We start from the raw sequence: 15677 nt of genomic DNA on the forward strand, positions 1-15677 counted from the left end.
TTTGTTTAAACTCACATCCATAGTCCATGCTGTAACCACTAATCAAACTGGATAGGTCTGTGGGATGTTGTGTACTATTTGTAACATACACATATGGTGGTGTAAGTACGTCATTTGTGTCCTAAAACTATCCAGACTGTAATGCAGGCATTCCGCTATATTATGACGAGCTGCATTGGTCTCACAGATAATGTGTTTTCATAAAAAGGACTCCAGTCGCTTTACCAGGAAAATGACAACTCTTTTTTAGCCATTTTCAAGATGTCTCTTTCATGAGGAAGGTCATTTCCCAGTGTCCCTACCAGCAGATGGCGGTGTTGTCCTTGGAGTGATATGGAGAAACCTTCCATCACCATCTTGGACTCTGGAACCCACATTACCCAGAAGGCCTTGTGAGGAATACCGCCATCTTAGCCAATGAAAGGTCAGAAAAAGCTTTACTCTTGCATCACTCGCGGGCGGGGGCGGGACTTCCGGTGATCTCTAGGTGGCTATTGGTCTTCACCCAGAGTCTACTCCTGTACCGGGTGGGAGGCTGCAGGTGGGAGAAGGCCCGAGTCCTTTCCGGCTCAGCCCTCACGTGGGAGTGAAATTCGCTGAGGCCTCCGGGTTACCCAAGTCCGTGACGGAACAGAGACCCTTTCCTCCCCCTTCCACTGCCCCTGCTTCTTCCCGGCCTCTCCGGCCTCTCCGGCCTGGATCCGCGCACAGCGTCCAATGGCAATGGCCTCACTCAGGTGCTCAGCTGAGGTGAGTTCGCGTCCCCCTCCCCGCCACACCTGCCCTCCCCGCCTCCTTCCGCTCCACCCAGCAGCCTGGGGTCAGGGCGCCTGTCACGTCCTGCAGCTCAGGTCCCGGTCAAGGACCCTGAGGAAGGTGGAGGGGAGAGTGGAGTGTTGTGAGTTCTGAGGACACAGGAAGTGCAGGACAGAGAGGACAGGGGTGACTTGTATCTGAAATTCCCCTGCGGATGTGGGTGGTGAGTATTGTATCCAAGGTCAGAGACGGGCATGGAGGATTTCAGAGCCGCCCGCCCTGCTCTCCCCAGGCTGTGGGGTCCACCAGGAATCGGGTTGTGCTAGATCCTTCTGAAACCTCTCAAGCACTCTCTTGGTTCCATACGCCAAAGTCATGGGTGAGTCCAGAGAGGCCCTGTGCTGTGGAGCAGGAAGGTGGCAGAGCTGAGGCAGTGAACCTGGGGTCTGAAGTTGTGATGAGGTCAGACATTACACAGTGGTGTGCACATCTGGAGGAAGTGTGAGCTGATGGTGCTGGAAACCTGGTATTAGGACTTTAAAAAAATATTTTTTAAAATTGATTTCAGAGAGGAAAGGAGAGGGGGAGAGAGAAGAGAGAGAGAGAAAGAGAGAGAAACATCATTGATGAGAGAATCATTCATAGGTTGACTCTGGAAGCCCGTACTGGGTATGGAGTCTGCAACCCGGGCATGTGTCCTTGATTAGAATCCAACCCGGGATCCTTCAGTCCACAGTCCAAAACTCTGTCCACTGAGACAAACCTGCCAGGGCTCGTATGAGGACTCTAGGATGAAGCATAAACCCTTGGAGGCATGATCTGGGAAACTGCAATGGTCTTGCTTGGCAGGAAGGCTGGGGCCCTGCAGGCATGGCCCAGAGCTTTAGATAGAGTTTCTCTACTGTCCCTCTTCCCAACCCATGTGTTGTGCTGAGGGCAATAACAGTGACCAATGGGACTGTGGTAAGAGAGCAGCCATCACAGCATTAGGACCTGGTGTCCACACAAAACTGGGGTGCCCTGGAGGAGGTTGAGGGTGAGGAAGATGTGTAAGGACTAGGATTGCTAGTTCTCAAAATTTCAACGATGGTTCAATTGTCTCAATTCTGACAGGTTGGTGTGACCTTTGAGGACATTGCCCTGTACTTCTCCAGGGAGGAATGGAGCCGCCTTGATGAGGGTCAGAGACGTCTGTACCTGAATGTGATGCTGGAGAACTTTGAACTTGTATCGTCCCTGGGTAAGACCCTCACTCTGGCTGGTTCCTGGAAGTTGGTTTTGCGTTTCCTATGCCCCCTCACCTCTAGGGTGCTCTGTCCTAACCTGTGGACTGAACACGTTGCTGGATTTGTACAGTTTTCTGGGTTTTTGCTGTGATTGGCAGGGTAGGTTTGATTACACTGCTCCCTTCTATACTTTTAATCACAACACCTGCCGTACCGAACTGGTAGGGAGGGTTTGTGGGTGGTTGTGTGGCAGGGAGACTAATGGATTCCAGTTGAGTAGTGAGCAAAAGCATATTCTTTATTCCTGTTGGTCATTTATACGTTTTTATTTAAGTAGTGTCTACATTCTTATTCCTATTTTATTTGTAAATATTTTTTAATTGATTTCAGAGAAGAAGAGGGAGAGAGAGACATCAATGATGAGAGAGAGTTATCGATTGGGTATCTTCTGCATGCCTCCTACTGGGGATCCAGTCCACAACCCGGGCATGTACCCTGACTATGAACCTAACTGTGACACATGGATGCTCAACCACTGAGCCAAACCATTCAGGGCTTTAGACCTATTTAAAAAAAAAAAAAAAAAAAAAAAATATATATATATATATATATATATATATATATATATATATATATATATATATATTTAAATATATTTTATTGATATTTTACAGAGAGGAAGGGGGAGGGATAGAGAGCTAGAAACATCGATGCGAGAGATACATCGATCAGCTGCCTCCTGCACACCTCCTACTGGGGATATGCCCACAACCAAGATACTTGCCCGTGACCGGAATCGAACCTGGGACCTTTCAGTTCTAAGGCTGACGCTGTATCAACTGATCCAAACCGGTTTCGGCAAGACCTATTTTTAACCATATTTATTTATTTGCTATTGTGTGTGTTGTTGTTTTTTTTTAATATTTTTTTTTAATTGAGTTTTTTATAGAGTAGAAGAGAGAGGGATAGAGAGTTAGAAACATCGATGAGAGAGAAACATTGATCAGCTGCCTCTTGCACACCCCCTACTGGGGATGTGCCTGCAACCAAGGTACATGCCCTTGACTCGAAATGAACCTGGGACCCTTCAGTCCACAGGCCGAACTATCCACTGAGCCAAACCGATTTGGGCGCTATTGATGTTTTGAATACTTTTTCCAGTTTATAATAAAATACATCTCCCTTTGCATATGTTTAATTAAGCTTTCCAAATATTGAATTTTTGTTATATTTACAAACCATTGGCCCATTGCTCAGATTCATGCACATTGAAAAGAAATTAAATAGAAGAAATATTTTAATATCACTATTCACTCCTTCTCTATAATAGAAGTGTCAGAGTAGAATGAAAATTAGTAAAATGTATATGAAAATAATGTATAAATTCATTAATAAAAAGTTACAACATAATATAACAATAACAAAGACATATAAAACCATGATATAAATACAACATTTATGAAAATAATGACTGATAATTGATTAAACTTATTCTAATATCTTCCTGTATACCACATTAACAGTAAAAACACTTTTCAGAGTGCTTGACCAATTTCCTTTGTGATAAAGTATTTACAACTTTAATGTCACAGGCTCTTGGAACTCGAGAGGAAGGAAAATATAACCGACCATGTCTGAAAAGAGGTTTAGGTAGGAATATTCCCTACACTCTCTAGAGCAGAGGATCTCAACCTGTGGGTCACGACCCCTTTGGGGGTTGAACAACCCTTTCAAGGGTGTCGCCTTAGACATCCTGCATATCAGATATTTACCTTATGATTCATAACAGTAACAGAATTACAGTTATGTAGTAGAAACGAAAATAATTTTAAGGTTGGGGGTCACCACAACATGAGGACCTGTATTAAAGGGTCGGGCATTAGGAAGGTTGAGAACCACTGTCTTAGATGATTAGTGACTTTGAGCATGTTTCATATGTCCCCTGGCCTTCTGTATGTCCACTTTTGAAAAGTGTCTATTTAAGTCCTTTACCCATTATTTTTTATTTTTATTGATTTTTTACAAAGAGGAAGGGAGAGGGATAGAGAGTTAGAAACATCGATGAGAGAGAAACATCGATCAGCTGCCTCCTGCACACTCCCCACCGGTCATGTGCCTGCAACCAAGGTACATGCCCTTGACTGGAATCGAACCGGGGACCCTTGAGTCCGCAGGCCGACGCTCTATCCACTGAGCCGAACCAGCTAGGGCTACCCATTTTTTGATTGGATAGTTTATCTCATGTCGTTAAGATGTATGAGTTCCCTGTAAATTTTGAAGATTAGGCCCTTATCAGATATAACATTGGTAAATACATTCTCCCATGCAGTGGGCTTTCTTGTTCTTTTGTTGATGGTTTCTTTTGCTGTGCAGAAGCTTTTTATTTTGACGTAGCCTCATTAGTTTATTTTCTCTTTAGTTTTCATTGCCCTAGGAGCTGTATCTGTAAAGATATTGCTACAGTAAATATCTGATATTTTTTTAATTGTGAATTCTTCTAAGATGTTTATGGTTTCCCATCTTACATTTAAGTCCTTTATCCATTTTGAGTTTATTTTTGTGTATGGTTTAAATTAGGGGTCTGGTTTATTTTTTTATTTTTATTGATTTCTTAGACGAAGGGGAGCAGGAGAGAGAGATAGAAACATCAATGATGAGAGACAATCACTGATTGGCAGCTTCCTGCACACCCCCTACTGGGGATCGAGCCCACAACCAGGGCATATGCCCTTGACTGGAATCGAACCTGGGACCCTTGAGTCTGCAGGCCGACGCTCTATCAACTGAGACATACTAGTTAGACCTGAAGAGACATCTTTTTTTTAAAAAAAATATTTTTTTAATATATTTCATTGATTTTTTTACAGAGAGGAAGAGAGAGGGACAGAGTTAGAAACATCAATGAGAGAGAAATATCGATCAGCTGCCTCTTGCACACCTCCTACTGGGGATGTGCCCACAATCAAGGTACATGCCCTTGACTGGAATTGAACCTGGGATCTTTCAGTCCACAGGCCAACACTCTATCCACTGAGCCAAACCAGTTAGAGGTGAAGAGACTATCTTGACTCTATGCTCTTGCATCCTTTGTCAAATAATAATTGAGCATAATGGCTTGGGTAATTACTGGGTTCTCTTTTCTCTTCTGTCCGCTGTTGTGCCAATACCAGGCAGTTTTGAGAACCGTAGCTTTGTAATATAGCTTTATATCTGGTATTGTGATCCCTCCAACTTTGTTCTTTCTCTAGATACCTGTGGCTATTCGGAGTCTTTTTTTTCGGGGTGCATTTTTGGAGAGTTTGTTCTAGGTCTGTGAAATATGCCGTTGACATTTTAATGGAAATTGCATTAAATCTATTGCTTTAGGTAGTTTGTACATTTTAATAATGTTGATTCTGCCAATCCATGAACACGATATATTCTTCCATTTGTTTATGTCTTCCTCTAGCTCTTTTTTCTACGTCCTATAGTTTTCCATGTACACAGCTCTTACCTCCTTAGTTAAGTTTGTTCCTAGGTATGCTAATTTTTGTGTTGCACTGGTCAGTGGGATTGTTATTGTTTGTTCCTATTTCTGTAAGTTCATTATTGGTATATAAAAAAGCTATGGATTTCTTGGTGTTAATTTTGTATCCTGCTACATTGCTGAATTCATTAAATCTAGTAGTTTTTTGATGGAGTCTTTTGGGTTTTCTATGTACAATATCATGTCATCTGCGAATAATGACAGTTTTACTTCTTTTCCAATTTGGATGCCTTTCATTTCATCTTCTTGTCTGATCGCAATGGCTAGCACTTCCAATCCTATATCAAACAGGAGTGATGAAAGTGGGCATTCCTGTCTTGTTCCTGTTCTTAGGGGAAATGGGTTTAGTTTTTGCCCACTGAGTATGATGTTGGTTGTAGGTTTATCATATAAGGCTTTGTTTATGTTGAGGTATGATTCCTGTACTCCCACGTTGCTGAGAGTTTTTATCAAGTTTTTGTCAAATGCTCTTTCTGCATCAGTTGATAGGATTATATGATTTTTATCTTTTAATTTGTTTATGTGATGTATCATGTTTATTGATTTGCGGATATTTTACCATCCTTGCATCCCCAGAATAAATCTGACTTGGTCATGGTGTATGATCTTTCTAATGTAATGCTGGATCCGATTTGCTAGAATTTTGTCGAGGATTTTAGCATCTATGGAGACTACTGTGACTACAGTGGGAGAGCTGCTGTGCAGGAGACACCCCTACGGAGCAGGACTTGCTTCACTGGGGCTTTGGTGCTCAGTGAGTCTGCCCCTTGAGTGTGTTGCTTATGGATAGAGAGTTGTAAGCTGGTATGGTATGACACTGACCACTGGGTATACTGGCTCTTGGGTCTCCAGGGATGTGTAATGTCAGCCCCTGCCTGGGGCCACCCAGCAGGATCTACAGAGAGATCTGCAGAATCTCCTCTTTGTCTTGGGTTTGGAAGTGCCCGGACAAGGCCCAGCTGTGAAGCAAGGAAGGCTGGTGTTGGTGCCAGGTCTTGGATTTTATTGATAGTTTTGGAACTTCCTGACCCAACTGGAACTTTTTTTGCACACCCCCCACTGGGGATGTGCCCGCAACAAAGGTACAGGCCCTTGACCGGAATCGAACCTGGGACCCTTCAATCCGCAGGCAGACGCTCTATCCACTGAGCCAAACCGGCCAGGGCCCAACTGCAACTTTTATGACAGATTTTAGCCTGAGCAAGGACAGGCCATTCATATACAAAAGCTGCAGCACACAGCTTGGGTGGCTCGTAAAGTGGGTTGGGTGAGGTCTCAGGGAATCACGAGGCGGAGCAAACAGAAATGGCTGGTGGTCAGCCCTGCGACCCAGAATGTCCCAGCATAGGGGTAATGACTGCTGTGACCACCTCAGTGTGGTAGAAAGCTGCCCTCAAGTTCCTGCCCTGATGCTAGTCCAATTTCTCTTCATAAGTGTCTGTGTCCCCCTTCCGAGGCTCGCCCAGCAGTGTAGCTCAGAGGAAGCAGGAGCTTGTAAATTCAGTTCGTGGTGCTGGCATTTTAAGAGGAGCAGCTGGATCTCCTGCAGCCTCTGTGTCACTGAGCCCTAATATGCACTGGTGTTTAGAGCCCTTAGTTCTTACTGCCAGTAGGTTTTTCTTCCCAGCTCTGGGACCCTGGGCTGGGCATCTTCTGTGGGATTAGGATCCCTTGCTCTTCCAGGTGACCTCTGCAGAGGCGATCTCCCTCCCAATTAAAAAAGTGGCCCACATGGGTACAGGACCAGCACCTTCTGTGCCTCCGCACCTCCTACCAGTCTCAGTGTGCTGTCTTCTTTACTTCTCTAGTCATAACACTTCTATTCAGCCTGCTGTCCAGCTGTTCTGGCTGATGGTTGTTTTGTATTTTAGATTTAATTTTGATGGGGTTGTGGGAGGCAGCGAGTACAGGCTTTTGCCTACATCGGCATCTTGGATCTCCTCTCTCGTATCTTTTCTGAATTTCATTCCTTAGTCTTCTTTTATCTTCACCTGAAGAGTGAGAATATTTTTTTTTTAAATATATTTTATTGATTTTTCACAGAGAGGAAGGAAGAGGGATAGATAGTCAGAAACATCGATGAGAGAGAAACATCGATCAGCTGCCCCCCGCACACACCCCACCGGGGATGTGCACGCAACCAAGTCACATGCCCCTGACCGGAATCGAACCCGGGACCTCTCAGTCCGCAGGCCGACGCTCTATCCACTGAGCCAAACCAGTTTTGGCGAGTGAGAATATTTTTTCCATTGATTTTTTTTTTCTTGCGGAGGGGGGGGGGAAGAGAGAGAGAGAGAGAGAGGAGAGAGAGAAACAACAATTGGTTGCCTCCCACATGTGCCCCCACTAAGAGGGGGGATCAGACCTGAAATCCACATATCTGCTCTTTACTGGGAATCAAACCCGTGACCTTCGCGTGTACAGGCAGGCACTCTCAGCACTTAGCGACACAGTGCTAGGGCTATTTATTTATTCTTTAAATTATTTATTTAATTTTAAAATATATTTTTATTGATTTCAGCGAGGAAGAGAGGAGAGAGAGATAGAAACATGAATTATGAGAGAGTGCCATTGATCAGCTGCCTCCTGCATTCCCCCCACTGGAGAGTAGGGCCACAACTTGTGCGTGTATCCTGACAAGGAATGTAATTGTAATGTCCTAGGACAGTGGTCAGCAAACCGCGGCTCTTTGGCCTCTTGAGTTTTTAGCAAAGGCGAGCTTAGGAATACCCTAATTACGTTAATAACAATGTACTTACCTATATAGTTTTAAGTTTATAAATTTGGCTCTCAAAAGAAATTTCAATCGTTGTACTGTTGATATTTGGCTGTGTTGACTAATAAGTTTGCCAACCAGTATCCTAGGTTATGGGCCGATGCTCAATCACTGACCTGCACTGGCCAGCCTTTATTTATTGATTTTAGAGACAGGAAGATAGAGAAAGAGCGTGAAGCATTGATGTGCTGTTCTGTCCATCTATGCATTCTTTGGTTGTCCCCTACATGTGCCCTGATGGGGGATCGAACCCACAACCTTGGTGCATCGGGACCACATACTCAACAATTGACCCACCTGGCCAGGGCTCTGAATTTGTTTATGTATTTCAGAAGCTCAAATGGGATCTTGACAAATTTCTCTATGGAGGGTCATGTCATCTCCTAACATCAACATCTATTATGATGCTTTGTGGTTCATAATGTGAGGTGTATTGTCTTAACTTTCATTTCTTTGTTGCTTGTTTTTTTCTTTGTTTGTTTTTTGCTTTAGTCTAGCTCAAGGTTTGCCAATTTTTGTATTTTTTAGAAAATACCTATCAGGTATCCTTTTATTTTATCTTATCTCCCTTTTTTGATACTTGTTCAAATATTTATTTTTTCATTCCTTTGCAACCTTTGGGTTTATCTTCTTTTTTTGTTTCTAGCTTCCTGAGATGGCTGGTTAGGTTTTTTGAGATGTGTTTTCGTACTGTAAGCATTTATCCCCATAACAATTCCTCTTAGAATTGCATTTTTTGAATTTTATACATGAATTTTGGTAATTAGTTTTTTTATTTACTTTGTCTCTAGACTTCTTTTAGTTCTGTTTTGTGTTTGGCTACCTTGAAATTCTTATTTGTTAATTTATTATTGCTTTCAGATAAACAGGAAGAGAGGGGGGGGGAGAGAGAGAGAGAAACATCACTTGAGGGAATACTTCGGCTGCCTTCTGCACACAAACTAACTGGAAATGGAACCCACATAGTGATATGTGCCTTGCCTGGGAATTGAATCCTACACCCTTAGGTAAACAGGACGATCCTCCAACCAACTGAGCCGTACTGGCCAAGGCATTCTGTGGTTTTTAAACACAATGATTTCCAGTATTTTTTGAAGAAGCCACTATGGTCAATGATAGCAGAAGCACAGTGGCTGCTGGAGGACCCTTGTATTTGACTGTAGGTATCTTCAAGTATGTTTGTTCACCCAGTATGTCCAGTCATCCTTTCTGTACAGTTCTCCTTTATTTTTTTTTTTAAATATATTTTATTGATATTCTACAGAGAGGAAGGGAGAGGGATAGAGAGCCAGAAACATCGATGAGAGAGAAACATCGATCAGCTGCCTCCTGCACACCTCCCATTGGGGATGTGCCCGCAACCAAGGTACATGCCCTTGACCGGAATCGAACCCGGGACCCTTCAGTCCACAGGCCGACGCTCTATCCACTGAGCCAAACCGGTTTCGGCAATGTACAGTTCTCCTTTATTTGTGTCTGTAATACTGTTTGTCTTCATGGTACTCTTATTCCCATTTCCTGTGGGCTGCTTTGCTCATGGATAGCTGTCTGCTTACACTGGGATGGGGGAGATGCTCATATTTCTGATCCTGCCAGTTTGCTGATGTCACTCACCTAGGTCTTTGGTCTGTGATCTCATTTGTCCTTTGTTGTTCTACCACAGTGTTGACCATCCATCTTTCCTGTTGTTCTTTGAAGATTTGCATCATTTATGCCATGCAATGGCTCAAATGGGATTGAAGGGGAAGAATAATGTGTGCATCAGAGAAGAAACGTGACTTTATGAATGACACAGTGGACCCACAAGCAGTCTTGCCTTGGTGAAGGGTCGTTGGGGAGGCTTTCATGCCTGGCCTTTGTTACATTTATAACTAGAAACTCGTTTTATTCATCAGTGTTTTCTTACAGTTGCCCAGACCTTACCCAGTTATGCTTGTTTTTGGTTATTATTGATACTTTGCCAACTACACAGGTTGAATAGTGATCATTTCTACTGAGATTCCCAGCCCAAGGATAACTTTAACCTCTGGACTTTGCACCTTTGCCTCTTTCACAGGTTTCTCTTCACTGCAAACCAACGTTGGTCCATGCCTTCACCACCTTGGAGTGGACAAGTATTATATTGATGTTAAACCTAATGTGCTCTAATACAATTAAATCTGATGGGTAGGAGCACCTTCAAATGATTCTGCACAGACTCACATGGCCAGCATGTAAGGTCTTCAAAAAAGCCTTTGTGCAGCACCAATGAGTAGGGCCTTACTCTCTTCTTTGTATCCCATCCTGTGCTTCTGTCCTTCCATTGGTGAGATTTTCATCGTGACTGGCCATGTTATATACTTTTAACAGCAATTTCCTCAGAGTATACTTCACTTGTCTTGAAAATCTCTCTATGGAATCATGCCTAGTCATAACCGATAAACATTTGTGGTGAAGATATTCTGATTCCATAACGTCAACATATACCTCACCAGTGTTTCCTTGTGTTCAGGTTGCTGCTGTGGAGCAGAGAACGTTGAGGTCCCGGTGGAACAGAAGGTTTCTGTAAGAGTGTCACAGGCAAGGAATCGCAAGTTAGCCTTGTCTTCCCAGAAGAGCCACCCCTGTGAGAGTTGTGGGCTCGTCTTGGGAAACATTTTCCACTTGACTGAACTGCAGGGAACACAACACAGACAGATACTGTTGAGGTGTGGGGCATGTGCAAAATGGTTTTACTTTCGTGTAAAAGTTCACCAACAGCATGTGAGAGAGAAGACTTTCAGTACAGGTGTGGACAGGATCTCACTTGCAAACAGCTGCGATTTCAATGTGTCCCAGAATCATTTCACATGTGGGGAGGTTGGGCAGGGTGTCCTTACCGGGTCAGGACATCTCCACCTAAAGGATACTCACACCAGGGATATTCCAAATGCTGTTCCGACGTGTGGGATGATGTTTCAAAGGAGAAAAAATTATTATACCAGAAAAGAATGTAAGGAAGACGTTAGTTGCACCCACATGTTTATTCAGGAAAAGGGTGTCCATGTTGGAAGTCAGTGTTTTGTGAGCTCTGAATGTGGAAAATATTTTACCAAATTTTCTAGATTTCATTATCAACAGCGAGGTCACACTGGAGAAAGGCCTTATCAGTGCAGTGAATATGGGAAATTTTTTACCAGTAGTAACAGCCTAGGTGATCACCAAGCTTTGCACACTGGAGAAAGGCCTTGTGAGTGCAGTGAATGTGAAACAACTTTTACCAGTAACAGTACCCTCCATTATGAGCAGAGAGTTCACACAGGAGAAGGGCCTTATGAGTACAATGAGCGTGAGAAATCTTGTACCAGTAATAGTATTCGTCATTGTCATCAGAGAGTTCACACTGGAGAAAAGCCTTATAAATGTAGTGAATGTGGGAAATCTTACAGCACTAGCAGTCATCTTTATTGTCATCAGAGAGTGCACACTGCAGAAAGGTCTTATTACTGCAGTGAATGTGGAAAATCTTTTACAAGTAGCAGTGCTCTCCAATATCATCAGAGAGTTCACGCTGGAGAAAAGCCTTATCAATGCACTGAATGTGGGAAATCTTTTCCGGCTAGCAATAACCTTCGTCGTCATCAGAGAATCCATACAGGAGAAAAGCCTTATAAATGTTGTGAATGTGGAAAATCTTTTACCCAGAGCACTACCCTTCGTTATCATCAGAGGCTTCATACAGGAGAAAATCCTTTTAAATGCAGCGAATGTGGAAAATCTTTTACCCGGAGCATTGCCTTTCGTTATCATCAGAGAGTTCATACAGGAGAAAAGCCTTATAAATGCAGTGAATGTGGGAAATCTTTTACCCAGAGCACTACCCTTCGTTATCATCAGAGGGTTCACACCAGAGAAAAGCCTTATAAATGCAGTGAATGTGGGAAAGCTTACACCAGTAAAACTGAACTTTGTCGTCATCAGAGAGTGCACACTGGAGAAAGGCGTTATCACTGCAGTGAATGTGGGAAATATTTTACCAGGATCGGTCATCTTCATTGTCATCAGAGAGTTCATACAGGAGAAAAGCCTTATAAATGCATTGAGTGTGGGAAATTTTTTAGAGGTAGCAGTAGTCTCCGATACCATCAGAGAGTTCACACTGGAGAAAAGCCTTATCAATGCAGTGATTGTGGAAAATCTTTTAGATGTAGCAGTGGTCTCCAATATCATCAGAGAGTTCACACTGCAGAAAAGCCTTATCATTGCAGTGAATGTGGGAAATCTTTTACACATGGCACTGCCCTCCGTAATCATCACAGACTTCATAGAGGGGGAAAACATAATTGCGGTGAATGTGGAAAATCTTTTACATGTATCAGTAATCTCCGATATCATCAGAGAATTCACACTGGAGAAAAGCCTTATCAATGCAGTGAATGTGGAAAATGTTTTACAGGTAGCAATGGTCTCCGGTATCATCAGAGAGTTCACACTGGAGAAAAGCCTTATCAATGCAGTGAATGTGTAAAATCTTTTACATGTAGGAGTAGTCTTCAATATCATCAGAGAGTTCACACTGGAGAAAAGCCTTATCAATGCAGTGAATGTGGAAAATGTTTTACAGGTAGCAATGGTCTCCGGTATCATCAGAGAGTTCACACTGGAGAAAAGCCTTATCAATGCAGTGAATGTGGAAAATCTTTTACATGTAGGAGTAGTCTTCAATATCATCAGAGAGTTCACACTGGAGAAAAGCCTTATCAATGCAGTGAATGTGGAAAATATTTTACATGGAGCAATGCTCTCCAATATCATAAGAGAGTTCACACTGGAGAAAGCCATTATGAGTGCAATTAATGTGAGTTATCTCTCAGCCAAATTTCGATATTTGCTCTACACCTATGAGTCCAAAGGTGAGAAATTTCTTAGATGTGTAGGAAATGTAGTTTCTTTTTTTTTTTTTTAAATATATTTTATTGATTTTTTACAGAGAGGAAGGGAGAGGGATAGAGAGCTAGAAACATCGATGAGAGAGAAACATCGGTCAGCTGCCTCTTGCACACCTCCTACTGGGGATGTGCCCGCAACCAAGTTACATGCCCTTGACCGGAATTGAACCCGGGACCTTTCAGTCCGCAGGCTGACGCTCTATCCACTGAGCCAAATCGGTTTTGGCGGAAATGTAGTTTCTTAGGTAGTACTTAATAATACAAGAAAATTTGTGAATCCTCATTTTTCTGAATTGTATCCCTTACATTTCATCACCTATATTATGTAAAGTTCCCATAAGTGTTTTTGCTGTGGTGTTTGTTTTTATGTTGGAATCCTATGCAATTATGTTGCACTTTCTAACATACAGAGATGTCCTGCCAGATCTATGTGACTGCATATTTCTGTTGCTGAAGGTATTTCACCTGAACCACCTATAAGGTCCCTACAGATGGCATCAATCATCATCCTCGTGTGACCAGGGAAGCTAACTCTCTTGTCTAATTTGTTGAAGAAAATTAGGAATACCTGAGCCCATGATTCTTGTTTCCCTGTCATGAGTTCTCCCATAGGAGTGATTACCGTTGGTGCCAGTAACCATAACGTTGTAGAGGGACTGTCATTTTCAGGGACATGCGTTGCCTGAATGTTGGTGATGACTTTATTGAGTGCTTAAGTCATCGATGGAAGAGCTCCTAGTCTCAGGTCTCTTTGGTTTGTAAAATAATGAAGGCTTTTTCCTAAGACTTCTTTAATCTTGGGTGTTCTATTTACTGTGTGGGTTAGTTTATAGGATGATCACCTCCAAGTATGACGAGGTGAAAAATTTTGTAGGTCCCAAATATTTTTGCCCATGGGGGAACAGTATGGTGGAGAAATTTGCTGAGCAGTTTTGGCAAATTTACACTGTGCCCATATTTTCCTTGGAAGCACTGTGGATTCTAATTCTCATGTGATTTCTGGATGCTTTGAGACACCCAGATCACTCCCAAGAGGAGGTAGCTGTGACATCCTCAATTATGTCTGGGAGCATGAATTTCTTTTCTTGTTTGCAAGGGATGCCAATGCATGTGAAGGCAATCTCTTGTCCAGGTGTTGCAGAGGGCCATGTGCCTTAAGGCCTACAATTTCACAGGTAATGGTTTGTGGTTTGAGCACCAAAGTAGTGAGGTGAAAACCTTTCACTGTAGAAACACTGACCTAATTTTTGGTGGACGAGACTGCAGCCCATTAGATGGAATGGTCCTCATCTAAACGTGCATCCAGGAATTATTTTGAGGAAAAGTCTACAAGAGCTGTGTGTGCACATTCTGAGACCTCCAGGGATGTTTATCTGCTGTGGAGCAGTCATTGTCATTGATTATAATGAGGATGTTTTGTGGCTCCCCTAGCTTCTCAGAAGTTCCCATCAGAGCCATTGATGTGCTGGCAGGAATACAGAGATGGAGACAAAGGCTGTCTTTAGTCCAGGGATGTGGCTTTTGTGGGTTTGGGTGAAAGTTCTTCATTGTTTGTTACATTTTCTGTCACTGAGATGAGACTCACCCAGAGGGCATAAGTATGGGGATTGAATATACAGTTGCCAAACCTGTTCTTCCAGAATTGGTCAACATACATTTGTTTTATTCAGAACCATTTTTAAGAGCATTTACAATGAGTAAATTGCACGTGTTAAGTATAGTGTTTCATAAATCTTGACATGTGCATGAAACTGAAACCATCATTACAGTCACAATGCTGACCATATCTATCTCTGCGTAATTGGTTCATGACCTCTTTTAACCTGTCCCTGTTCTTCACAGCTTTCCTAGTTTCCATGGATTTACATTCCATTTTCATAGCGAACTTTATTTTTGTAAGTATTTTTCTACTTTAATTTATGTTTCATAAATGCTTGTAGATTTATTAAAGTTACACTAGTAACTCATCATTTTTTCTGATATTCTTATCATTGATATGTCACCATCAGTTTGTCCATTTTAATAAATATTTGGTTATTTCTAACAAAGCTGGTACAAACATTTCTGTATCATTCTTATACGTATATAAGTGTTATTTACCTTTGTCAAAAATTCAATGCATAACCTGAGTTTCTCGGTAGATGAATGTTTAAAATTACCGAGATTAGCAAATTGTGATCTAAATGGAATATACCACCAGGGCCGGTGTGGCTCAGTGCTTGGGCATCATCTCGTGTAGCACAGGTTGGGGATTTGATTGCTGGTGGGGATATGTGCCTGGCTTGTGGGCTAGATCCACAGAAGTGGGTGTGCAGGAGGCGGAAGGCCAATATGGCACTCTTCCAGCAATGTTTCTCTCCCTCTCCCTTCTCTCTCTAAAAATTAATAAACTGCCCTAGCTGGTTTGGCTCAGTGGCTAGACTAGAGCGTCGGCCTGCGGACTGAACGGTCCCGGGTTCGATCCCGGTCAAGGGCATGTACCTTAG

General features: G+C 42.7%; 1 protein-coding gene across 1 annotated transcript; it reads left to right on the forward strand.

Moving 5' to 3' along the window:
• The first annotated feature begins 303 nt into the window (after nt 1-303).
• On the forward strand, nt 304-15241 carry LOC308235776 (uncharacterized protein). Its single transcript, XM_080644893.1, has 3 exons — nt 304-424; nt 1870-1996; nt 10776-15241. Exons 2-3 carry the CDS (start codon nt 1963-1965, stop codon nt 13097-13099), a joined length of 2358 nt encoding a protein of 785 aa, XP_080501019.1. The 5' UTR covers nt 304-424; nt 1870-1962; the 3' UTR covers nt 13100-15241.
• Nucleotides 15242-15677: the final 436 nt, after the last annotated feature.

This window comes from Plecotus auritus (assembly GCF_963455305.1).
Source record: "Plecotus auritus genome assembly, chromosome: 10".
Lineage (NCBI taxonomy): Eukaryota > Metazoa > Chordata > Mammalia > Chiroptera > Vespertilionidae > Plecotus > Plecotus auritus.